We start from the raw sequence: 22102 nt of genomic DNA on the forward strand, positions 1-22102 counted from the left end.
AAATATACAAGCTAACCTTTGGCTTCTTCATGTCTTTGAACAGAATTCCCTTCTACTAATTGCTAATATATTAAAACGTATTTCAATGCAACAAATATTAAAGTACTTCGCTGCTTACATCAAGGCCCATAACAATAACACTACTAAATCATTAGTGGAATACAGGTGGAATAAATTATTCTAAATTATGAGGCGGTCCAAACTCATATAATCACATAAACACAAATGTGTTCTTCATATTTTCTGAAACCATAGCGGTGATGGACATACCTTCAAGCCCATCCTCTTCAGATCCTGAATAGCCAGTGGTGGGAAATAATCAAGCCAATGCTCTGCTTCAGAAAACTTGACTATCTCTTCATCAGACAGACCAAGGGATTTCATAATGCTCCACTGATATTTAGAAGATCCAGCTTTAGCAGCAGCTTTACTCTGAAAATAACCAGTAAAAACAAACTCTATCAAGGACCAACCAACAACTGGTTAGCAAATCCTAGGGCCACAATCATTTTAAGTAAATAATCCCATTTAGTAGTAATTTTTCTATTCCAAAACAGGCTATTGATGTGCGCAAATATTAAAGGATTAAGATGCACTATTCTGTCTGTCAAACTGTACAGTCTGAAGGTAAGACCTTGACACCAGAGACAACTAAATCATTAGAACCATAAAGAATTATCATCAAAGATAGGATGTCAGCACCAATCTCAATTCCCTTTTTCCTAATACCACACGTGTCTTTTTTGGTTATAAATAAGCTACTAACAAGAGTTTTGTCCTTTTTTTAATATTTACTGGTATCAAAAAGGCAACCAAATGTCAGGGGTTGGAGGTGGGTAAAGAAGTTGAATTGTAAACCTATAAAAAGACAGGGCAAGGATTTTGGAGGTGACAGAACCGCTCTGTATGGTACTGCAGTGTTAGAAACCCGACTCCAGGGGTGCCTGGGCTCAGTTGATGAAGAGTCCGACTTCGGCTCAGGTCATGATCTCAGAGTTCATAAGTCAGAATCCCACGTTGGGCTCTGTGGGGCTGACAGCTCAGAGCCTGGAGACTACTTTGGATTCTGTGTCTCCCTCTCTCTCTGCCCTCCCTCGCTCACACTCTATCTCACTTTCTCAAAAATAAACAAACATTAAAAAAATTAAAAAAAGAAAGAAAACACAACTCCATGTATTTGTCAAACCAACACTACTATTACTAAAAGGACTGATTTCTACTACACATACATTTGTATAAAAAAATCAGACAGGATGTCGGAGGAACCAAAGGGGAGATGCAGACTGTGACAAATGTATCTAACAGTATTATTAATGTAGGATACAACCACACTTTGAAGTGGGCGAAAAAGAAAGGAGCTTTAGAAATAACTTTAGTGGGAGGTTGCCTGGGTGGCTTAGTCGGCTGAGCATCTGACTTTAGCTGAGGTCATGATCTCAAGGTTCCTGGGTTCAAGCCCCACATTGGGCTCACTGCTGTCAGCAGAGCCCGCTTCAGATCCTCTGTCCCCTTATCTTTCTGCCCCTCCCCTGATCACACTCTCTCCCAAAAATAAGTAAGAAAAACAATTTAAAAAATAAATAAAAGGAACTTTGGAGGGTTGCATGACTGGCTCAGTCAGTAGAACATGCGAGTTGATCTCAGAGACTTTGACTTTGAGCCCCACATTCACATGGAGTTACTAAAAAAAAAAAAAAACGAAGAAGTCACTTTGGAAAAGAATGGTTGGCTAGATTCTAAAGACAAAAAGTATATAGGCTCCTGGTAAAACTGTTTCTCCAGGAGTATGGGTTAGCAGTTCTGAAACTACCAGTAGTCTAGGATTGAATAAATTACATAGGATAAATAATAAGGGCCAGATTTCTCACTGTCAGAGAAAGAAGTCACGAATTAGCAAAGGGAGAATGCTAGAATGAGCCTCGTGGTGCTAATAGGGAGGCAAGGTCATCTGTATGAACTTTTTTTTTTTTTAAGTAAACTCTAACCCCAATGTGGGGCTCAAACTCATGATTCCAAGATTGAGAGTCACATGCTCTACCGAATAAACCAGCCTGGTGCCTCACAGTATGAACTGTTTAAACGAACATAGGGATAAACAAAGAACTATTATAGACAGGTGCATATATGTAGATTACCAGGGTTAGTATATATATTTCCTTGCTCTTTCTACTGAGAGGAGCTATAATGTGTGTACCTAGCGTTCAGAACTTAGTTTTCTAAATACCATTTCTCAATAAAAGGAAACAGGACTTCTTGGAGACGTGGTTGACTCCAGGGCTGGAACAGGGTAAACACAATGTAAACCTGGAGTACCTTGGTCACCAGAAAATAATAAAGTATTTAAAAAAGGAAAGCAAAAAGATGGGAGCATGTCAGATGAACATAGGAGCTAGCACAGAAGACTGGCAATGACCAAAATCAGAAAAAGCTGAGTAATTACAATGACAACCCTCCAAAACACCTATAACCCAAAGAATAAAATAAATATGCATGAATCCACACTGATATAAAAAGGGACTGAACTGAATAAGTAAGTAAGTGGGGAAGAAAGGACAACTATTCCTTTCAGACGAATTCTAGGTAATAAATGGAGAAAAGAATGAGGGAAATGGAAAATCCCTATCAGAACAACACAGTAATGCAGTGCCTGAGTGGCACAGTCAGATAAGCATCTGACTCTTGATTTCAGCTCAGATCATGATCTCACGGTTCATGAGTTCAAGCCCCGCATCAGGTTCTGCACTGACAGTGTGGAGTCTGCTTGGGATTCTCTCTCTCTCCCTCTTTTTCTGACTCTCCTCCACTCACCCTCTCTCAAAAATAAACAAATATTAAATTTTAAAAAAGAAACAACACAGTAATAATTATTGCAGGCAGACAAGATCCATGGATGAATGCTAAAATTAATGAGAAAAATATTTAAAAAGAAGATACTGGGACACTTGGGTGGCTCAGTCAGTTGAGCATCTGGCTTTGGCTTAGGTCATGATCTCGCAGTTCGTGGGCTCGAGCCCCGCGTCGGGCTCAGTACTGACAGCTAACTCAGAGCCTGGAGTCTGTCTTCAAATTCTGTGTCTCCCTCTCTCTCTGATCCTCCCCTGCTCATGCTGTCTCTCTCTCTCTGTCTCAAAAATAAATGAAACATTTAAAAAAAGAAGATATTGGGGTGCCTGGGTGGCTCAGTCAGTTAAGCATTTGACTCGGTTAAGGTAATGATCTCATAATTCGTGAGTTCGAGCCTTGGGTCAGGCTGTGTGCTGACGGCTCAGAGCCTGGAGCCTACTTCAGAATCTGTGTATTCCTCACTCTCTGCCCATCTCCCGCTCATGATCTGTCTCTTAAAAATAAATAAGTGTTAAGATAAAAAAATAAATAAGCAAATAAATAAATGATATTATTTCCATAGCCTCAAAGTATCTCTCAAAATATATATGAATCAAGGGGAAAAACTGGAATCTCTACAGTAGAAAAACCTGACACCACTTAAACCAAGGTTAACATCACCAGTAACGAGATACCAATATCATACAATCACTGATTTGATGCAATAAGGAAATGTCATCTCTCAATCTACTCATGACTCATGAGAAAGCCTTAGACAAACTCAAACTGAGGGACAGTCTATAAATTATCTGGCCAGTAGTCTCCAAAAGTATCAAAATCAAGGAAGACAAAGATAAAAGAGACTAGGGAGACATACTAAGGAGATATGACAAGTAAATGCAATGTGGGATCTTGGATTGGACCTAAAAATAGAATAAGGATGTTGGGGCGCCTGCGTGGCTCAGTTCGTTAAGCATCCAGCTTCGGCTCAGCTCATGATCTCACGGTTCATGGGTTCAAGCTCCACATCAGGCTCTGTGCTGACAGCTCAGAGCCTGGAGCCTGCTTCGGATTCTGTGTCTCCCTCTCTCTCTCTGACCCTCCCCTGCTCACGCTATCTCTCTCTCTCTCTCTCTCAAAAATAAATAAAACATTTAAAAAAAATTTTTTTAAAGAATGAGGATGTTAATGAAAAAACCTGTTGAAAGTCAAATGAAGTTTGGAGGAGTTCAGTGAATAGTATTGTTCAAATGTTAATTTCTAGTTTTCAGGACTGCATGTGGTTAGGACATCATGAGGAAACTCCACTAAACCTTGCAATTCTTCTCAAAATCTAAAAATTATTTCCAAAAAAAAGCAAAAAGGGGAAAAAAGCAATTGAAAAGTTAGAAAAATAATTTTTGGCTTTGTTACCTTTTTAAAATTACTGCGTACTTTTTATGTGCCAGGTCCTGGGAATACAAAGATAAATTACACAAGGGCGCCTGGGTGGCTCAGTCACTTAAGCAACTGACTCTGATGTCTTGATTTCGGCTCAGATTGTAATCTCCCGGTTTGAGAGATCAAACCCTGACTCTGGCTCTATACTCACAGCACAGAGCCTGCCTCTCTCTGCCCCTCCCCCATGCACACTCTCTCAAAACAAATAAACATTTAAAAAAAGACAAAGATAAATTAGACAAATATAAAACTTCAACCAAAATAAATATTATTAGCCACCAAACCTTTTTTCCTTTGCTTTTATCCCTCATTATTACATCTTCTGTTTTAACACTGATGTCTTCTTCTTCCTCTTCTTCATCTGGGAAGTCAGGGGGGTAACCATAAAGCTCTAGTTCTCTTTTCAGTTTATCAGCACATGCCTATAACAAATACAACATGAGAGTGAGCTTCAAAACTTGAGGTAGAAATTATTTGAATTTTTTGGTATTTCTATAGCCAACTAAAATTGACTCTGAAATTTTCTGCAATATATCTATACACATGTGGATCACAATAGAAAACTCAAATGATAAAATTCATGTACCTCAAATTTCACTAATTTGTACATTAGTATTTTCATACATTAGTATTTTACTACAGTTATTCACCAAGCATTTATTCAACAAAGTACTTAACATAGTATACTTTGTTAGACAGGAGTTCAAAAATCCGTAAGACATAGTGTTATCGTTTTGAATAACAATTATGAATCACAGCATGCAAACATGATCAAAATGTGATACAACTAAAAAAAACACTGTTCATTACTTTATGCCAACATACTATGTATGTCATGAATACTTAATAGTTATTATCAAACTTGAAAACAAATATCAATATATAAGTTCACCAATAGAGACATCAAAATTACTTAGAAATCCCTTAGACCTTAATGTGTCCCTTTTATTTAAGCACCTCTTCAAATGTCTTATAAAAATTTTCACGGGGCACAGGGCTCACTCAATTAAGGTTCCGACTTTGGCTCAAGGTCATGATCTCACAGTTTGCGCGTTCGAGGCCTGCACTAACCTCTGCCTTGACAGTACAGAGACTGCTTGGGATTCTCTTCCTCTCATTCTCCACCCCTCTTGTCTGCTCACTCTCTATCTCTCTCAAAATAAATAATAAATTTCAAAAAAATTGTTTCCCTGGGTGGCTCAGTTGGTTGAGCATCCAACTTCAGCTCAGGTCATGATTGCACCGCTCATGGGTTCAAGCTTTGCATCGGGCTCTATGCTGGCAAATCAGAGCCTGGAGCCTGCTTTGGACTGTGTCTCTCTCTCTCTCTCTCTCTCTCTCTCTCTCTGCCCTGCTCACACTCTATCTCTCTCTCTCTCAAAAATAAATAAACGTTAAAAATTTTTATTTGTTTCTTATTGAAAAAATTAATTTTCACTATAATGAATTCAATTCACTCCAAGACAATGCAACATAATAAATATGTGAAAATATTATTTCAAGCTCTTAAATTGGACATTCCATTTGCCTTAGGCTAAAAAGAGTAGGAACCAATGCCAAAAGCAATCTTACCTTGATAGGCATTCCAGTACAATGTAAACCAAAGGGAAACAGACAAGTTTTTCCTTTCAGTCTCTGGTATCCTACTGCAAACTACAAAAAGAAAACTAAATTTAAATTACAAGTTTAAAGGCTAGATGAATACAGAATGTTGACTATTCAAGATCATGGGTTCAAATATCCTCTTCCAAAACAAAAAAAATTTCCTCTTCCTCTTTTCATTTAGAAGGAAGTCATTCCCTGGCGCACCTGGGTGGCTCAGTCAGTTAAGAGTCCAACTCTTGATTACAGCTCAGGTCATGATCTCAGCAGAGGCTCTGCACTGACAATGTGGAGCCCAATTGGGATTTTCTGTCTCCCTCTCTCCACCCTTCCCCACCCCACTCAAAAGTAAATAAATAAATAAAGCAAGTCATTCCAAAATTCTTTCTTACTGTCTTTTCACCAAAAGCAATTACTTATGACCTTGCATATATAGTTAGAACCCTGCACACATATACACTGCATATGCAAATTCAGTAGGAATATTTAATATAAGTAAAAATATATAATTTATGTTTAAAATTAAGGAATCCTAAGTTCCCTTAAGAGGAAATAAATTCTATACATGCCATTTTCTTCAAAATGGTATTTATCAAAGACCTTCCCATTCCATTATGTTAAATACAGAGGAAACATTACCTCACATTTGGATAAAGAAAATGTGTGTCCCAAATGAAGGCGCCCATTCATATACGGATATGGGAAGGTTACAAAGTACTTGTCCTTGCTGCAAAATAATGAGAAAAAGAAAGTACAGAAAAGAAAGTGTTAAGTTCCTTTTAAAATGAGGAGGTAGAGTGAAGAAAAAGCTAACTACAAACAAGTTGTTTAAATTTTATTATTTAAAAGACATTTAAAAGCAAATATACGAGGTGCCTGGGTGGCTCAATCAGTTAAGTGTCTGACTTTGGCTCAGGTCATGATCTCATGGTTTGAGGGTTTGAGTCCCTGTCGGGCTCTGTGCTGACAGCTCAGAGCCTGGAGCCTGCTTCAGATTCTGTGTCTCCTTCTCTCTCTGCCCTTCCCCTGCTCATGCTCTGTCTCTCTGTCTCTCAAAACTAAACATTAACAAAAAATTTTTTAAATAAAAGCAAATATATGAATCTGGAAATTAAAAGCTCTCTGAAATTGAAACTTCTGATTTAGAGAAAAAAAGATATTTACAGTTAGATATTAAAGAAATAAACATCCTTGTAGCAGATACTGGAGGTCTAACTTAAGCCAAAATGCTGAGTAAAGATAATTTAAATACTCAGGAAACCAGATTTATTTAATATTTTTGTGATTGAAGGAGATATGCCTTCATTAAATATATATATAAAGCAATTCAAAGGCCATCAGGTAAAATAAAACATCCTCAGTATTACATGACACACGGCAAATTAAGTTAAAAAGCACCTTCCTAATGCAGTTTAATTTATATTATCTTTTCTTATAATCAAATGTATAACATACCTATATAAGTTACAAAGCACAATAAAATGAATGCCTGTAAACACACTATCCAAGTGACGGGCCCCTGAAGCTATAGGTGTGCTCCTCACCCCATCCCAGCAGAGATAACCAACATCTTGAAATCTACTTTTGTCATCCCCTTAATTTTGAATAGTCTGTATCTAGATTTGTGTCCTTAAACAACGTATCATTCACTTGTGCTCACCTGTGAGCTTCATTAAAAATTATATACTGGGGCATGTGGCTGGCTCAGTTGGTAAAGCAAGTGCAAACGACTCTAGGGTTGTGATTTCAAGCCCCAGATTGGGTATAGATATTATTTTAAAAAATTTTTTTCATTCAATGTTAACGTCTCTTCACTTCATTTTCTTTCACAGAATAAAGCGGCTTTTTCATTTCACTCTCGATAACTTTCCCTGAAGTTGGCCAAAATTCTAGAACCAACAGAAGCTATAAAGTATATCAGAGACTTTATATTACACCAACAGTCTTAATTTCATAAAAAAAAAAATCCAAATTCAGAGTCATCTGAGTGGCTCAGTCGTTTAAGTGTCCCAATTCGGGTGAGGTTGTGATCTTGCAGTTCATGACTCGGACCCCCACAATGGGTTCTCTGCTGTCTACGCAGAGTCTGCTTTGGATCCTGCATGTGCTCTCCCCCCCCCTCTCAAAAATAAATAAACATTTAAAAAATCCACTACAGTGTTGCTTAGTAGCAAGGAGGATTATCTTTTGAAATCAGAAAGTCCTAAAAAGTACTCCAGGCCCTGTCAATTCCTAGCCATGCAACCTTGAAGCGGTTACTTAGCCGGCCTGTATCTCAATATCCTTATAAAATAATGAATCCCTATAAAATAATGAATCGGGGCACCTGGGTAGCCCAGTCACTTAACCATCGGATTTCGGGTCAGACAAGATCTCAGTGTGTGGGGTTGAGTCCCGTGTCAGGCTCTGTGCTGACAGCTCAGAGCCTAGAGCCTGCTTCTGATTCAAAAATAGATAAATGCTGGGAAATATATTAATAATTAATAAATATTAGTTATTATTAAATAATAAATAAGAGGGATTAAAATACTGCTAACCTTAAAGGGTTCCTAAAAAGATTAAATGATAATACACATATTAAAAATGGCATATTTCCTAAGCCTTTGCATGATGACCAATAAGTTTTCAAGATTAGCTATGATCATAATTACTGTCAATGTATTTCGTCATTGTAACAAGAACATTTTTCTACATTTCAATATATCTGAAATTGAGATGTATCTTATAATTGATGCATACATTTATTACAGTACTGTTCGGGGGCAGTCCATTTGGTTTTTGTTTTTCCCTAGTATCATATCATTATCTGTGGCTTGTCTTATCATTGATGCTTAACACCAGAGCAATACAGTATTTATAAAATAAGATCTTCAAATGCGGAAACCCTTGGAAAAAAGTGTTTTAAACAGCTGAGGGTTTTTTTTTAGTGTTTATTTATTTCTGAGAGAGTGAGAGAACACGCGTGAGTGAGCAAGGGAGGGGCAGAGAGAGGGAGACAGAGGATCTGAAGAGGGCTCCACACTGATAGCAGAGAGACCGATGTGGGGCTCAAACTCATGAACCACAAAATCATGACCTGAGCAAAAGTCAGACGCTTAACCGACTGAGCCACCGAGGTGCCCCTGAAACCCTTCAAAATTTAATACTTTGTGTCTGTGGAGGATAAGTAGCACCATAATATGAATCTCTAATAGAATCAATGATCTGATTTTATCAGTCAGGAAAGACAAAACTTCAAAAACATTCTCCTTTGTCTAAATATGAAAAATATTAGTTAGAAAAAAAAAGCTCTATGTAGAAAAGTCCTTTAAGAATTCTTTAGGAGGGGCGCCTGGGTGGCTCAGTCAGTTAAGCTTCCGACTTCAGCTCAGGTCAGATCTCACGTTCGTGGGTTCGAGCCCCACGTGGGGCCCTGTGTTGACAGCTAGCTCAGAGCCTGGAGGCTGCTTCTGGTTCTATGTCTCCTTCTCTCTCTGCCCCTCCCCCTCTCATGGTCTGTCTTTCTCTGTATCAAAAATAAATAAAACATTAAAAAAAAAAAGAATTCTTTAGGAGGGGCATCAGGCTGGCTCAGTCAATAGAGCAGGCAACTTTTGATCCCAGGGTCGTGAGTTCAAGTCCCACACTAGGCAGAGAGCTCACTTAAAAAAAAAACAAAAAACAAAAAAACAAAGAATACTATTGGAAAGAAAATCCTACTTTACATCTAGAAAGAAAAAGTTACCTCCTTCAGCCCATTTCAGACATTATAAATACAATCTGCCTTACCTTTTCCACAAAGTGTTTCTGTAGCCAACAGTTTGGGGAACACAAGGTGTTGAACTTCATAAAGCATTACTCACCTAGTCTGGTTCTCTAAAGTAGACGCATTAACCTCAAACACTTTCTCAGTATCCCATTTTTCTTGGATTTCTTTCTCAATCTTCTTCAAAAAGTCCACTTTAGCAGTTCCTTTTCTTTCCTAATGGACACAAAAGAGATACAACAATCCATTCTAGACTTAGACAGTCTTGCTTCAAAAATAGAAAAAAAAATAGGTTCACACACAACAAGCTATTTACCGAAAGGCAATTTTTCCACGGTCATCGTGAACTTTAAACAAACAAGATTAAAAATTAGGATTATCATGGTCTGTCCACTTTAAACATCAAAGGGATTAGTTAATGAATTACTAAAATATATAAAGAGCTTTGAAATAATTTTGTTAAATCAGACACCAAAACACATGCTGTTCCTATTTAGTTACAATAGTTCCTATTTAGTTAAGATGCATGAATACTTAGAAAAGTACAAGATCGGGGCACCTGGGTGGCTCAATCAGTTAGGCGTCCGACTTTGGCTCAAGTCATGATCTCACCATTCATGAGTTAAGCCCCACATCAGGCTCTGTGCTGACACCTCGGAGCCTGGAGCCTTCTTTGGATTCTGTGTCTCCCTCTTTCTCTGCCCCTCCCCTGCTCATGCTCGCTCACTCACTCTCTCTTTCTCTCTCTCAAAAATAAACATTAAAAAAAATTTTTTTAGAGAAGAAAAAGTAAAGTACAAGATGGCCAAGCTGCAATTATGAGCCATCAAAGGAGGCTGAAACCCAATGGGAAGAGGCTGATGGAAGGTTAGTCATCTACAGGTGTTTTTCAAGGTAACTGAAAAATGAAGAACGTCTCTCTAAGATTAGTAGACTATTAATATGAAATTTAAATGGAACAGAGAAAGGCAAGCATGTCTCTAACATATCGGCTGTACCAGCAACATTGCCATAATTCCATAAGCTATCTGTGGATGAAAGCAAAAGCAAAAAAAAAAAAAACATGATCATTCTACCTCTGAAGAAACAAGGGTTAGAGCTTCCTTCTCAGTGTGTGACTGTGAAAAACAACCAGATGCCTAAAAGCAAGTGAGTGAAAGCTGGAGTGGAATGGAACACTTACGGAACAGACAAGTACGAAAGCTGGATACTAACGGACCATACTCAAATCTAATTCTGTTTTGGAATTTAGTATTAGTCTCTACAATTTTATTTTCTGGTATAGTTATTTGAACTGAAATTAGATTTTCTTCTTATGTGCGAACATTTCCAGATTGCCAATTTTCAAATGAGGAAATGTCTGAGTTCTACTCATACCTTTTTTTTCTAAGATTTTTTTTAAGTAGTCTCTACACCCAACTTGAGACTCAAACTTACAACCCCAAGATCAAAAGCCACATGCTCTACGCACTGCGCCAGCCAGGGGCCCCTGCGTTCTACTCATACTTTCACAACCTACTACACAAGGCGACCTTGCCAAGGTACCTAATGACTACACCTCAGTCTCCTTTAAGAGTGCCTCTCTCTGTCCTTTCACCTAACAATTTAAAAATGCTTTCTATTGGGGCGACTGGCTGGTTCAGTTGATAGCGCACTCAACTCTTGATCTTGGGGTCGTGAGTTCAAACCCCACACTAAGCATAGAGTTCACTTAAAAATACATACTTAGGGGCGCCTGGGTGGCTCAGCTGGCTGAGCGTCCAACTTCGGCTCATCTCCCAGCTCGTGAGTTTGAGCTCTCTCTCTGCCCACCCTGGCTCACACTCCCTCCCCCTCACTCTCAATCAATCAATCAATCAATCAGTAAGCTTTCTATTTGAATCTAATATACTGGACTCTTAGCTACTTTTTAAATGATTACACAATTTTGAGCACTTTGCAAAGAGCAATTTTGTGCAATCAAAAAAACCCCACACTTAAGACTATTTCTCCAATAACTATCTTAAACACACTTTGTGTATTATATAATTACATAATCAATACCATTAAAATTAAGATTTAATGCAATCTACGAAAAGGTGTCAGCTCTGTTGTACTATTTTCAGTTTCCTATGTTTTAAACCAAAGAATGGTTTCCTATTTTTCAACTGCATTTAAAACAGGAGTCAGGGGCACCTGGATGGCTCAGTCGGTTAAGCGCCTAACTTTGGCTCAGGTCATGATCTCACGGTTTGTGGGTTCAAGCCCCACGTCGGGCTCTGTGCTGACCACTAGCTCAGAGCCTGGAGCTTGTCTTCAGATCCTGTGACTCCTTCTCTCTCTGACCCTCCCCTGCTCACACTGTGTCTCTCTCTCTCAAAAATATATAATTTTAAAAAAAAATTAAAAAAATAAAAATAAAAAAATAAAATAGGAGTCAAAGACAAGCAATAGAAAGATGAAATATCACCTTAAAAGAAGAAGGTAAAATGAAGGATTAAAGGAAGAACTTTGCCAAAGGGACAGAAAAGAAATGAGAAAGGATTCCATACTTTGAAAAGTCATGGGGACATCTGGCTGGCTCATTGAATGTGAAGCATGCAACTCTTGACCTTGGGGTCGTGAGTTCCAGCCCTGCGATTGGTGGAGAGATTGCTTAAAAATAAAATCTCAAAGGAGCGCCTGGGTGGCTCAGTCTGTTAAGCATCTGACTTCAGCTCAGGCCATGAGCTCACGGTTTGTGGGTTCAAGCCCCTCACTGCACTGGGCTCTGTCCTGAGCCCACCTCTTACTGCCCCTCCCCTGTTCATGCACACATGCATGCTCCTCTCTCAAAAATAAACATTAAAAATTTTTTTTAATTTTTTTAACATTTTTTATTTATTTTTGAGAGACAGCAAGAGCAGGGGAGGGTCAGAGAGAGAGGGAGATACAGAATCTGAAGCAGGCTCCAGGCTCTGGGCTAGCTGTCAGCACAGAGCCCAACGCTGGGCTCGAACCCACGAACCATGAGATCATGACCAGAGCTGAAGTCCGACACTAAACCAACTGAGCCACCCAGGCGTCCCCCCAAAAATTTTTTAATAAATACTACTCTGAAGAAAAGTATAGTTTGCTATTTATAAATTCAATTATAAAGTAAAAACTAGTATCCTATCAATGTTATCACCTTTATTGTCTTAAACACTTCATTATTGGTAAGATTTCCTCTGGCAAGAGAAAACTTTCTTTGCAGGAGATGTTTGCAAAAGAAATTCCCTAATTAGTTTATAATTGGGAGTAGCACAAAGATTAAGAGAATGGGCTCCAGAGTGGGACTAAATGAATTTTGATTCTTCCTCTGAGTAGACCTGATGCCTTTCCCCATCAATAAATTGGGGATAATAACAGCACCTACTTTTATAGGGTTGTTCTGATGAAAAATTATGCTAATCAGTAATGCATGGCACAGAATAAGCAATCAGCACATTATATTATTTTTATTGTTACCTGGTCTTTCTAAAGGGAGTTCCTACTGGATGCTTCCAATGAAACTAACTTTAATGTCAGCCCAGTAACATGACAGTGTAAAACATGTGTATTTCCAGAGGCCAAGAAGTGAATAAAGTAAAACAATCAGATCTACCACAAATATTGCCAGTTTCCTTATATAAAACATAAAAAGAATAAAAATGTATTAAAGTCTTCCAAACTGAAAAGCTCATTCCCATTAACACCAATGAAAGAAAGAAAGAAAGAAAGAAAGAAAGAAAGAAAGAAAGAAAGAAAGAAAGAAGGAAAGAATGAAAGAAAGAAAAAAGAAAGGCCTGCAAGTTCCACATCAACTAAGGACATCATCATGGAGGAGAAGGATTGGTGGGGAGGCACTGAGCAACGTGGAACAGAAGAAAAAAACCCTCGGCCAGGAATCAGAAGGCCTGTGTTTTCCTGGAAAGCAGGATGGCACAGTGACTGAAAAATGAATCAATCCCTTTGAGGTCTTTCATCCTGTCCTAGTTATGAGAAGTCAGACCTGTTAGGTAAGCTCTCTAAGCCTGGGGTTCTTCACCTGTGAACTGCAAATAAGAGCGCCTACCTCAAATAGATTAGTGCGAAGGACTCATTAAGTTAAAGCAAATAAAATGCTAAACACAAAGCATGACACATAAGAAATGTTAATTATTGATATTAGTGTTCCTAACTCGTTAGAATTCCAACTCCAGTAATTCCTCAACCCCACTAGGTCCTACTGATCATGGCCTATTTTCACTCATCCTTAGGCACCTACCACCCCATGTCCTCATTTCTATCCCTTAAACCCATCTGTATAATCCTGTGCTTTTCCCTTTACCATTCTTGCCTGGCACAACTCCATCCTCCTATCCACCTGCTCTGTCCCTTCACCTGGACAGCTCAAAATGTCAGGAGATAAGCACTCAACCATGCTGACTGGCCTCAATTTAAATTCATGTCCACTTAGGGCGCCTGGGTGACTCAGTCAGTGAAGCGGCTGACTTCGGCTCAGGTCATGATCTCACGGTCTGTGAGTCTAAGCCCTGCATCAGGATCTGTGCTGACAGCTCAGAGCCTGGAGCCTGCTTCAGATTCTGTGTGAGTCTCTCTCTCTCTGCCCCTCCCCCACCTGTACTCTGTCTCTCTCTCAAAAACAAATAAATGTTATGGGGCACCTGGGTGGCTCAGTTAGTTGAGTGTCTGACTTTGGCTCAGGTCATGATCTTGCAGTCCGTGAGTTCAAGCCCCGTGTTGGGCTCTGTGCTGAGCGCTCAGAGCCTGGAGCCTGCTTCAGATTCTGTGTCTCCTTCTCTCTCTGCCCCCACCTCCTCACTCTCTGTCTCTCTCTCAAAAATAAACATTAAAAAAAATTTTTAAATAAATAAATGTTTAAAAATTTTTAATTCATCACTAATATCAAGAGATGCCCAGCAACACTAATTTCTGAAATCCACTTAGTTAGTCCTTCTCCTAGACTAGTGCTTCTCGAACTTTAATGGGGATGTTGTTCAATATAGTAGTCACTAGCCACACATGGCTTAATATTAAAGTTATATTAAAATCAGTCCTTCAATTGCACTAGCCACATTTCAAGTGCTCCATAGTCACATGTGGCTAGTGGCTACCCAATTAGTGCAAATACAGAAAGTTCTACTGACAGCAATGTCCTAGACAATTGTTTCATACTTTCTCCTCTCTCCTTAAGCCTCCAACATTTCCTCTTCCATCCTCATTCCTAGCTCATAGTTTTGGTTCTTAATTCAATGAGAACGCAGAAGTGAACAGAACATTTTCATAGCCTCCTTCATCATATCTACCTACCCACAGGCCTGTGTATCTACGTAGTCTGTCTTCTTTCCTGTTACTATAGATGTGTGTGGTCCAGTTTGACCCCTCCACTGATGCACTTGATTTCTTCCCCTCTGTTCTATTCAGGAACAGCACCCCAACAATCATCCCTTTTCCACATCAATGTTTCCTTTCTATGGGCTAATTCCCATGAGCACACAAGTATTGGTGATTTCTTCTACCTTTAAAATAAGAAAAGAAAATCCTCTTTTGACCTTCATCTAGTACCCCAATCCTCCGCTCTCCTTTATAAAATACCTCAAGAGTTATCCGCACTCATTATCCATTATCTCCAGTCACTCTCTTCTCATGCCTTCTTGAACCCAGCAGCTTCCATGACTTACATCCATCCACCCATCAATGTACATCACATACACTATCATTAACTCCAGTATCACTGGATACACAACACTCCCTGCTTTTCACTTAGTGTGGCTTCTGCTTAGAAATCTTTTCCTCCACAGAGCTGCCTGGCTTGCTCCCTTACCTCCTGTTTGCCACAATGCCACCTTCTTAGCCAAGCCTTTCTTAATCACTGTTTTAAAACCCCAACCCTACCCCACCTCACACCTAAGAGTCTCCCCTTCCTGCTCTATTTTTATCTACAACACTAATTGGCACCTGATATATTTTATCAAATATTTTAGTATGTAACTCTCTCTGTCTCACACGTAAACACCATGGATGTAGAGATTTTTGTCTGTTTTAAAAGGAAGCACTCAATAATTTTTGTGTTAAAAGGAGGAACAAAGTTACCTACTTCTCTCTCTCCAAATGGGTTTAGACACTGGTGAAATTAAAACACATGGCATTAAGTAGTGTGTAAAGTTAAAGATATCAGTTCCGGGCTCAACAGCTAGCAAGAAAAGGCACATCCTCACAACATCCACTCCTTGAGCGTGGGGGTCAAGGCATTCCCTTTCTTTAGGAAAGGATTTTCCCCTTCTGGACAACGGCAACCACACGGAGCCCCTAGCTTCTGGCAAAAGCAGACAGACCAGCCGGGTTATAGGCCGGGCTGAGCGGCCTCTGTTCCCGCCAGCACTCACCGCCATGGCACCGCCCAGCCAACTCTGCAACCCACGACAGTGACCTCGACGATCCTCTCAAAGCAGTGATCCCAACCTTTCCCTTCCGTCTGGGGGCAGCCAGGCCTCCCAATACACTAAAGCACACACTTTACACCCGATGAGGCAATCGTCCGCTCACAGCTAACTGCCGCCTGGTGCATCTCCCAGCCCGCCGGGAATTGTAGTTTCCAGACCACCAGAACCCAAGTTTAGCAGTCACCTACTGACTACAATTCCCATAGAGCAACAGGCCAACGGAAATTGACCCACTGGGTCACGCGGTTTTGACACCGGTAGTGATGTCAGGGACAGGTTGAACTACAAAGTCCATGAGGCCGTTCGAGGTCGCAGACTGCCGCGAGCGCGCCTCCGGTCCAGTTCCCTGGCCTTCAACCTTTTCACCTGGTGGCGCTGGGTTAGGTGTCTGTCAGGATGCCAGGATGCAAGGTTTATTAGTCTTAAGTGACCGAAGTGCTGATTATGACTTGCCATTGTGCACAGATATTTAGTGCTGTCTGTGGCATCCAACAGCCCAGAGTTCAGACATTTTATAACCATGTATTAACAATCTCTATTTTTAAGCGTGAGGCTGGTAAACTATCAGGTTCCTGTGCCAAACTCATTATTTCAAGTGCTCTGCAATCCAAGACTGAGTTGTCCCATACGGTAGTCACGTGTGGCTATTGACGTTTAAAATAAAATGCAGCAAAATTTAAAATTAAGTTCTTCAGGGGCACCTGGGTGACTCAGGGTTAAGGTTCCCACTTTGGCCCAGGTTAAGATCTGGCCGTTTGTGGATTGGAGCAGGGTTGGAGCCCCCACCCTGAAAATGTATTTGGGCTGACTGCTCAGAGCCTGGACTCTCTGCCCCTCCCCCGCTCAAGGGGTGGGTGGGTGGGTGTGCGGGGGGTGTGTGTGTGTGTGTGTGTGTGTGTGTGGGTGTGGGTGTGGGTGTGGGTGTGGGTGTGGGTGTGGGTGTGTGTGTGTGTGTGTGTGTGTGTGTGTGTGTCTGTCTCTCAAAGATCAATAAACAGGGGCGCCTGGGTGGCTCAGTCGGTTAAGCCTCCGACTTCGGCTCAGGTCAGATCTCACGTTTGTGGGTTCGAGCCCCGCGTCAGGCTCTGTGCTGACAGCTGCTCAGACCCTGGAGCCTGCTTCCGGTTCTGTGTCTCCTTCTCTCTCTGCCCCTCCCCCTCTCATGCTCTGTCTCTGTATCAAAAATAAATAAAAAACATTAAGAAAAAAGATCAATAAACTTTTTTTTTAAGTTTTAAATTTAGTTCTTCAGTCGCACTAGCCACTTTTTGAGTGCTTGGTAGCCCATGTGGCTAGTGGTTACCGTATCATCTAGAGTGCAAATTTGGAACATTTCCATCAGAGGAAGAAAGATGTATTGACAAGCAACGATGCAAACTTTTACTTTTGGGGGTCAGATTAGGTACTCTAGCATGCATTTCTTTATTAATTCAGTAAATATTTATAAAGCATCTGCAAAGCACTTTGGGGATGGGGGGATGGGTGCCCAGCTGAGAATTGTGTCTTCTGAAAAGGACTAAGAGAAAAAAAATCTCTAAATAAAAAGTTTCATAAATTAATAAATTTAAAATTACATGTGTATGTATTTATGTTTTTCAACAACACCTTTTGAAATAAAAATTTAATGATGGCCTAACAATGTCTGGCACATGGTATGAGCTCAATAAAATGTGTGAGATGAAAGGAAGTTAATGAGAAATTTTAGGTTACAGAAAACCTACCAGTGGCTCTCCTGCCTCTTGGCTTACCCATTCAAATACTCTTCATCACTTTTCATCTCTTCTTACTTGAGCTACTAACAATTTAGACATACACTTTCTGACAACCCAAATCTGGATTAAAAGTCCCCTCCTAAATGTTCCCTGAAGCACACTATTCCTGTCTTCCCTTAGGAAATTTCTCTCATTGAATTTAATTGCCTACTTATTTATAACTAGACTGTAAGCTCCTTACAGCAGAGGCTGCCTAGCAGATTCTGGCACATAGAAAGTAACTTATAAATATTTATTAAATGAATAAAAGAATCCTCATCCTGGGGCGCCTGGGTGGCTCAGTCTGTTAAGCATCCAGCTTTGGGTCAGATCATGATTTCGTGGTTCGTGGATTCCAGCCCTGCATTGGGCTCTGTGCTGACAGCTCAGAGCCTGGAACCTGCTTCAGATTCTGTGTCTCCCTCTCTCTCTGCCCATCCCCCACTCATGCTCCCCTCTCTCTCTGTCTCAAAAATAAATAAACGTTAAAAATTTTTTTAATTAAAAAAAATCCTCATCCTCAATAGCTCCCATAACTATGGTTACAGTCTCCTGTCCCAATTCCAATTCTGCCCTTTTCAGTACTATTTCTCATCTTTGATTCTTCAGCTTCCAATTCATGTTGGTAATTGAAATTATTCATACAATACATATTTACTGGTTACCTCCTGTGAACCTGACATTGAGCTAGGATATAGCAGGGAACAAGACAGAGAAGAAAAGAATAAACAAGTTATTATGTGATTACAAATTATGAAAAGTATGGAAAGCCTATCCCTTAATTAAATGCCCCCATCCCTTATTCCCTATTACCCTATTTCGTATTTGAGGGGGTAATGTTCTTTTTTTTTGAAAGATCATTTAGACTTCATTCATTTAACAAAAATTTACTTAGCTTCTACTATGTATAAGGCACTATGCTAGATGCTGGATATAATAGCATTTGCACAAGACATGAGCAGTCACCTCTCCGCAGAGCTTGCAGTCTAGTGGAAGAGGAAAACATTGAAACAAGTGGAGAGATGGGAGCCCATGGAAGTGTTTTAAGTGAGGACATGGAACATAGTCCTCTTTATGTATTAGAAGATCATCCTGAAGAAGAATTGAAAGAAGGCAAATGTAGAAGCAGTAGGCTATTGGCGAGTGTCCAGGTAAGAGGTGAGGAGGGTTTGGACTGTGGTAGTGGCAGTCAAGGTGGAGAATGAGAAACACATTCAAGATGTATTAGGAGAATGCAATTTGTTACACCATAGTCATAGAACTTTTTAATTGAGAATTGTCGATTTTTTGCTATGCCATGTGGCATATCCTTTCTAGATGGATGAAATTGGCAAGGTAGCATAGTGGATAAGAGTTCAGCCTCTGAATCAGACTGACTGAGTTCATCATTTACTAGCTGGGTGACCTCAGGCAATTCAATTAACTACTTTTTAAAATAAGGGTCATAAAAGTAAGTACCTCATAGGATTGCTATGAGGATTAAAGAAATAATATGTATATAATATGTATTCATATAATAATACACATATAAACCACATGTACATATATATGTATATGCCTGGAATATAGTAAGAACTTTAAGATGTCAGCTATTTTTATTAACTTAGAAAAATTGGTCTATAAACAAAAGTCTGATTAAAATAGAAAAACTTACTGTGCCCCGTTTTAATGTCTTCCCTAACATCACTGAGCTAGTTATTACCATATCATTGTGTCATATACCTTCCCCGACTGTCAGAGCATATTGGTCATTCCTCAAAACTTCATAGCAGAACTCATTTCCTATGTTGTTGTTGTTTTTTTTCCAAACTCAAGCCATTAGTCACTCTACTAAAATTAACTGAATCACCACTTCTCAATTTAGATCCATAAAGCTATGATTAGCTTTGGCTTGTCTCTGAGTCCCTTTGTGTTTATTTTTCATGCATATTCACCTCACTTCCCAATCTTGAGATGACAGAGTCAGAGGAAGGAATTATGGGCACTTTTTTTTTTGAAGTTTATTTTTGAGATGGAAAGAGAGAGCATGAACAGGGAATGGGCAGAAGAGAGGGAGACAGAGAATCCCAATCAGGCTCCAAGCTGCCAGGCCAGTGCAAAGCCCGGTGTTGGGCTAGAACCCATGAACCATACCCTAAGCCAAAATCAAGAGCCATACACTCAACCGATAGAGCCACCCAATGCACCGGGGGGCACTTCTTTTGATACATCTGTTCCACTGGCATGCAGCACTCAAAGAATATGGTTATCAGTTCCCTACCCTATTAGACATCTTTTTTACTTAAATTGATTTTTTCCTACATTAATGTTCTTTTTTATGTTTATTTATTTTTGAGAGACAAAGAGACAGATCGTGAGTGGGGGAGGGACAGAGAGAGAGGGAGACATAGAATCTGAAGCACGTTCTAGGCTCTGAGCTGTCAGCACAGAGCCTGATGTGGGGCTTGAAGCCACAAACCATGAGATCAGAACCTGAGCTGAACTCAGGTGCTTAACCAACTGAGCCACCCAGGCGCCCCTCCTACATCAATGTTGTATCTTTACTTTTATGCTTTCTGAGTGGTGAACAGTTTGTTTGTTTGTTTGTAATGATACAAGCAATGAGAATAAAGAAAGGAAGACTCCTTCTAGGACTTATGTGCTTAGTTGACCCTGGGATTGCTCTGCGCAGTCTTTGACAGTGAATGGACATCAAAGGAAGAGTGTGTGTGGTGGCTGTGCTCACAGGCTTTGAAGTACGGTGTCTGGGTCTAAATTGAGACTCTGTCCCATGCTAGCTCTGTTCCTTCAACCTTGGGACTCTGGATACTTGTATGTAAAAGGTGGATTATGATAACCTACCTCTTGAGCTTGCTGTGAGAATAAAATGAGCTACACTAAGCAAGGTAATTAGTCCAATCCATGGTTCATAGTAAGTGAGGCTCAAGAAATATTAAGCTAAAGAGAAGGAAGGAAGGAAGGATGAAAGGAAGGAAGGAAGGGAATACTAGAAGCCAGTTTGATCAATGTCATGGTCTGAATGTTTACTTCCCTCCTAAAATTCGTATGTTGAAATCCCAATGCCCAATCTGATGGTATTAAACGGTGGGGACTTTGAGGAGTGCTTAGGTCAGCACGATTGAGCCCTTATGAATGAGATTAGTGTTTTTATAAAAGAGAACACAAATGAAACAAAACAAACAGAAAAGAGAACCCTTCCCCCTTGTAAGCAAACAAAGAGAAATGTGGGGCTCAGCCATGCTAGCACCTTGATCTCCTACTTCTAGTCCCCAAAACTATGAGAAATAAACTTTTGTTGTTTATAAGCTACCCAGCCTGTGGTATTTTGTTAGAGCAGCTCAAATGGACTAAAACAGTCATTTAATAAATGGAAATTCTAAATTGGACTGACATGAGCTAGGAACAAGTAGCCATGTTAATTAGGGAGACTTTGATGTTTAGACAAATGTAACCAAATCTTAGGGAGACTTTCATGTTTAGACAAATGCAACCAAATCCAAGAAGTTGCACTTCTCAGATACTAAAATTTTGAGAAACTTTCTGTTAAAATTTCTGTTTACCTAGATTTCTCTTAAAGCAGTGATACTTGTGATTTTCAGGACTTAGCAATCGCTCACTCATGCTATACCACTCCAGACTCAGGACCCACAAGCTTCAGCCTGCTATCTTGTCAACATTCCCCAGAGCATCACCAGCTATGCCATGGGCTCATATGGGAAACGTGACACCTGAGTCATCAAAACACTGCTTGTAGTTCCTAAATTGCCTACTTATCCCTATTGTCACCACCATTACCATCGTCATCACGGAGCAGTCCTAGGGTTCCTTAAGGAACTGAAGGAAGGACAGAAGGAAGGGAGGGAGGGAGGAGGAAAAGAAGAAAGAAAGGGAGGAAAAAAAGCAAAGAAAGAGCTAAAGACAACTAATTACATATCACATATTTATTTTACAAATTTTAAATTATTTACTTACAATGCTTAAGATTCCTGTTTTGGGGGCACCTGGGTGGCTTAGTTGGTTAAGGGGCCAACTTCGGCTCAGGTCATGATCTCATGATCTTTCTGTGGGTTTGAGACTCACATCAAGCCAGAGTCTGTTTCAAATTCTGTTTCTCTCTCTCTGTCTGTCTGTCTGTCCCCTGCTCACACTCTGTCTCTCTCTCAAAAATAAATGAATAAACCTTAAAAAATTTAAAGAAAACTATTTTTACACTATCAATGAAATGAGACTGCTCTAAACCATATAAATTTGCAACACAACCATAGTCCTACTCTTTTTTTTCTTTTTGATTTTCTTAATGTTTATTTTTGAGAGAG

The 22102-nt window shown here is 39.8% G+C and overlaps 1 protein-coding gene across 1 annotated transcript in view; it reads right to left on the minus strand.

The window, feature by feature from the left end:
* LARS (leucyl-tRNA synthetase) overlaps positions 1-16156 on the minus strand; it is a 67977-nt gene extending 51821 nt beyond the window's left edge. Inside the window, exons 1-6 of the mRNA XM_029942188.1 lie at positions 15979-16156; positions 9708-9826; positions 6505-6592; positions 5836-5916; positions 4548-4685; positions 271-432 (exon numbers count right to left, since the gene is read on the minus strand). Coding sequence (XP_029798048.1) covers positions 271-432; positions 4548-4685; positions 5836-5916; positions 6505-6592; positions 9708-9826; positions 15979-15984 — 594 coding nt within the window. The 5' untranslated portion in view covers positions 15985-16156. The remainder of the gene's footprint in view (positions 1-270; positions 433-4547; positions 4686-5835; positions 5917-6504; positions 6593-9707; positions 9827-15978) is intronic.
* Between the last annotated feature and the right edge of the window lie 5946 nt (positions 16157-22102).

This window comes from Suricata suricatta, chromosome 6, assembly GCF_006229205.1.
Source record: "Suricata suricatta isolate VVHF042 chromosome 6, meerkat_22Aug2017_6uvM2_HiC, whole genome shotgun sequence".
NCBI classification, from domain to species: domain Eukaryota; kingdom Metazoa; phylum Chordata; class Mammalia; order Carnivora; family Herpestidae; genus Suricata; species Suricata suricatta.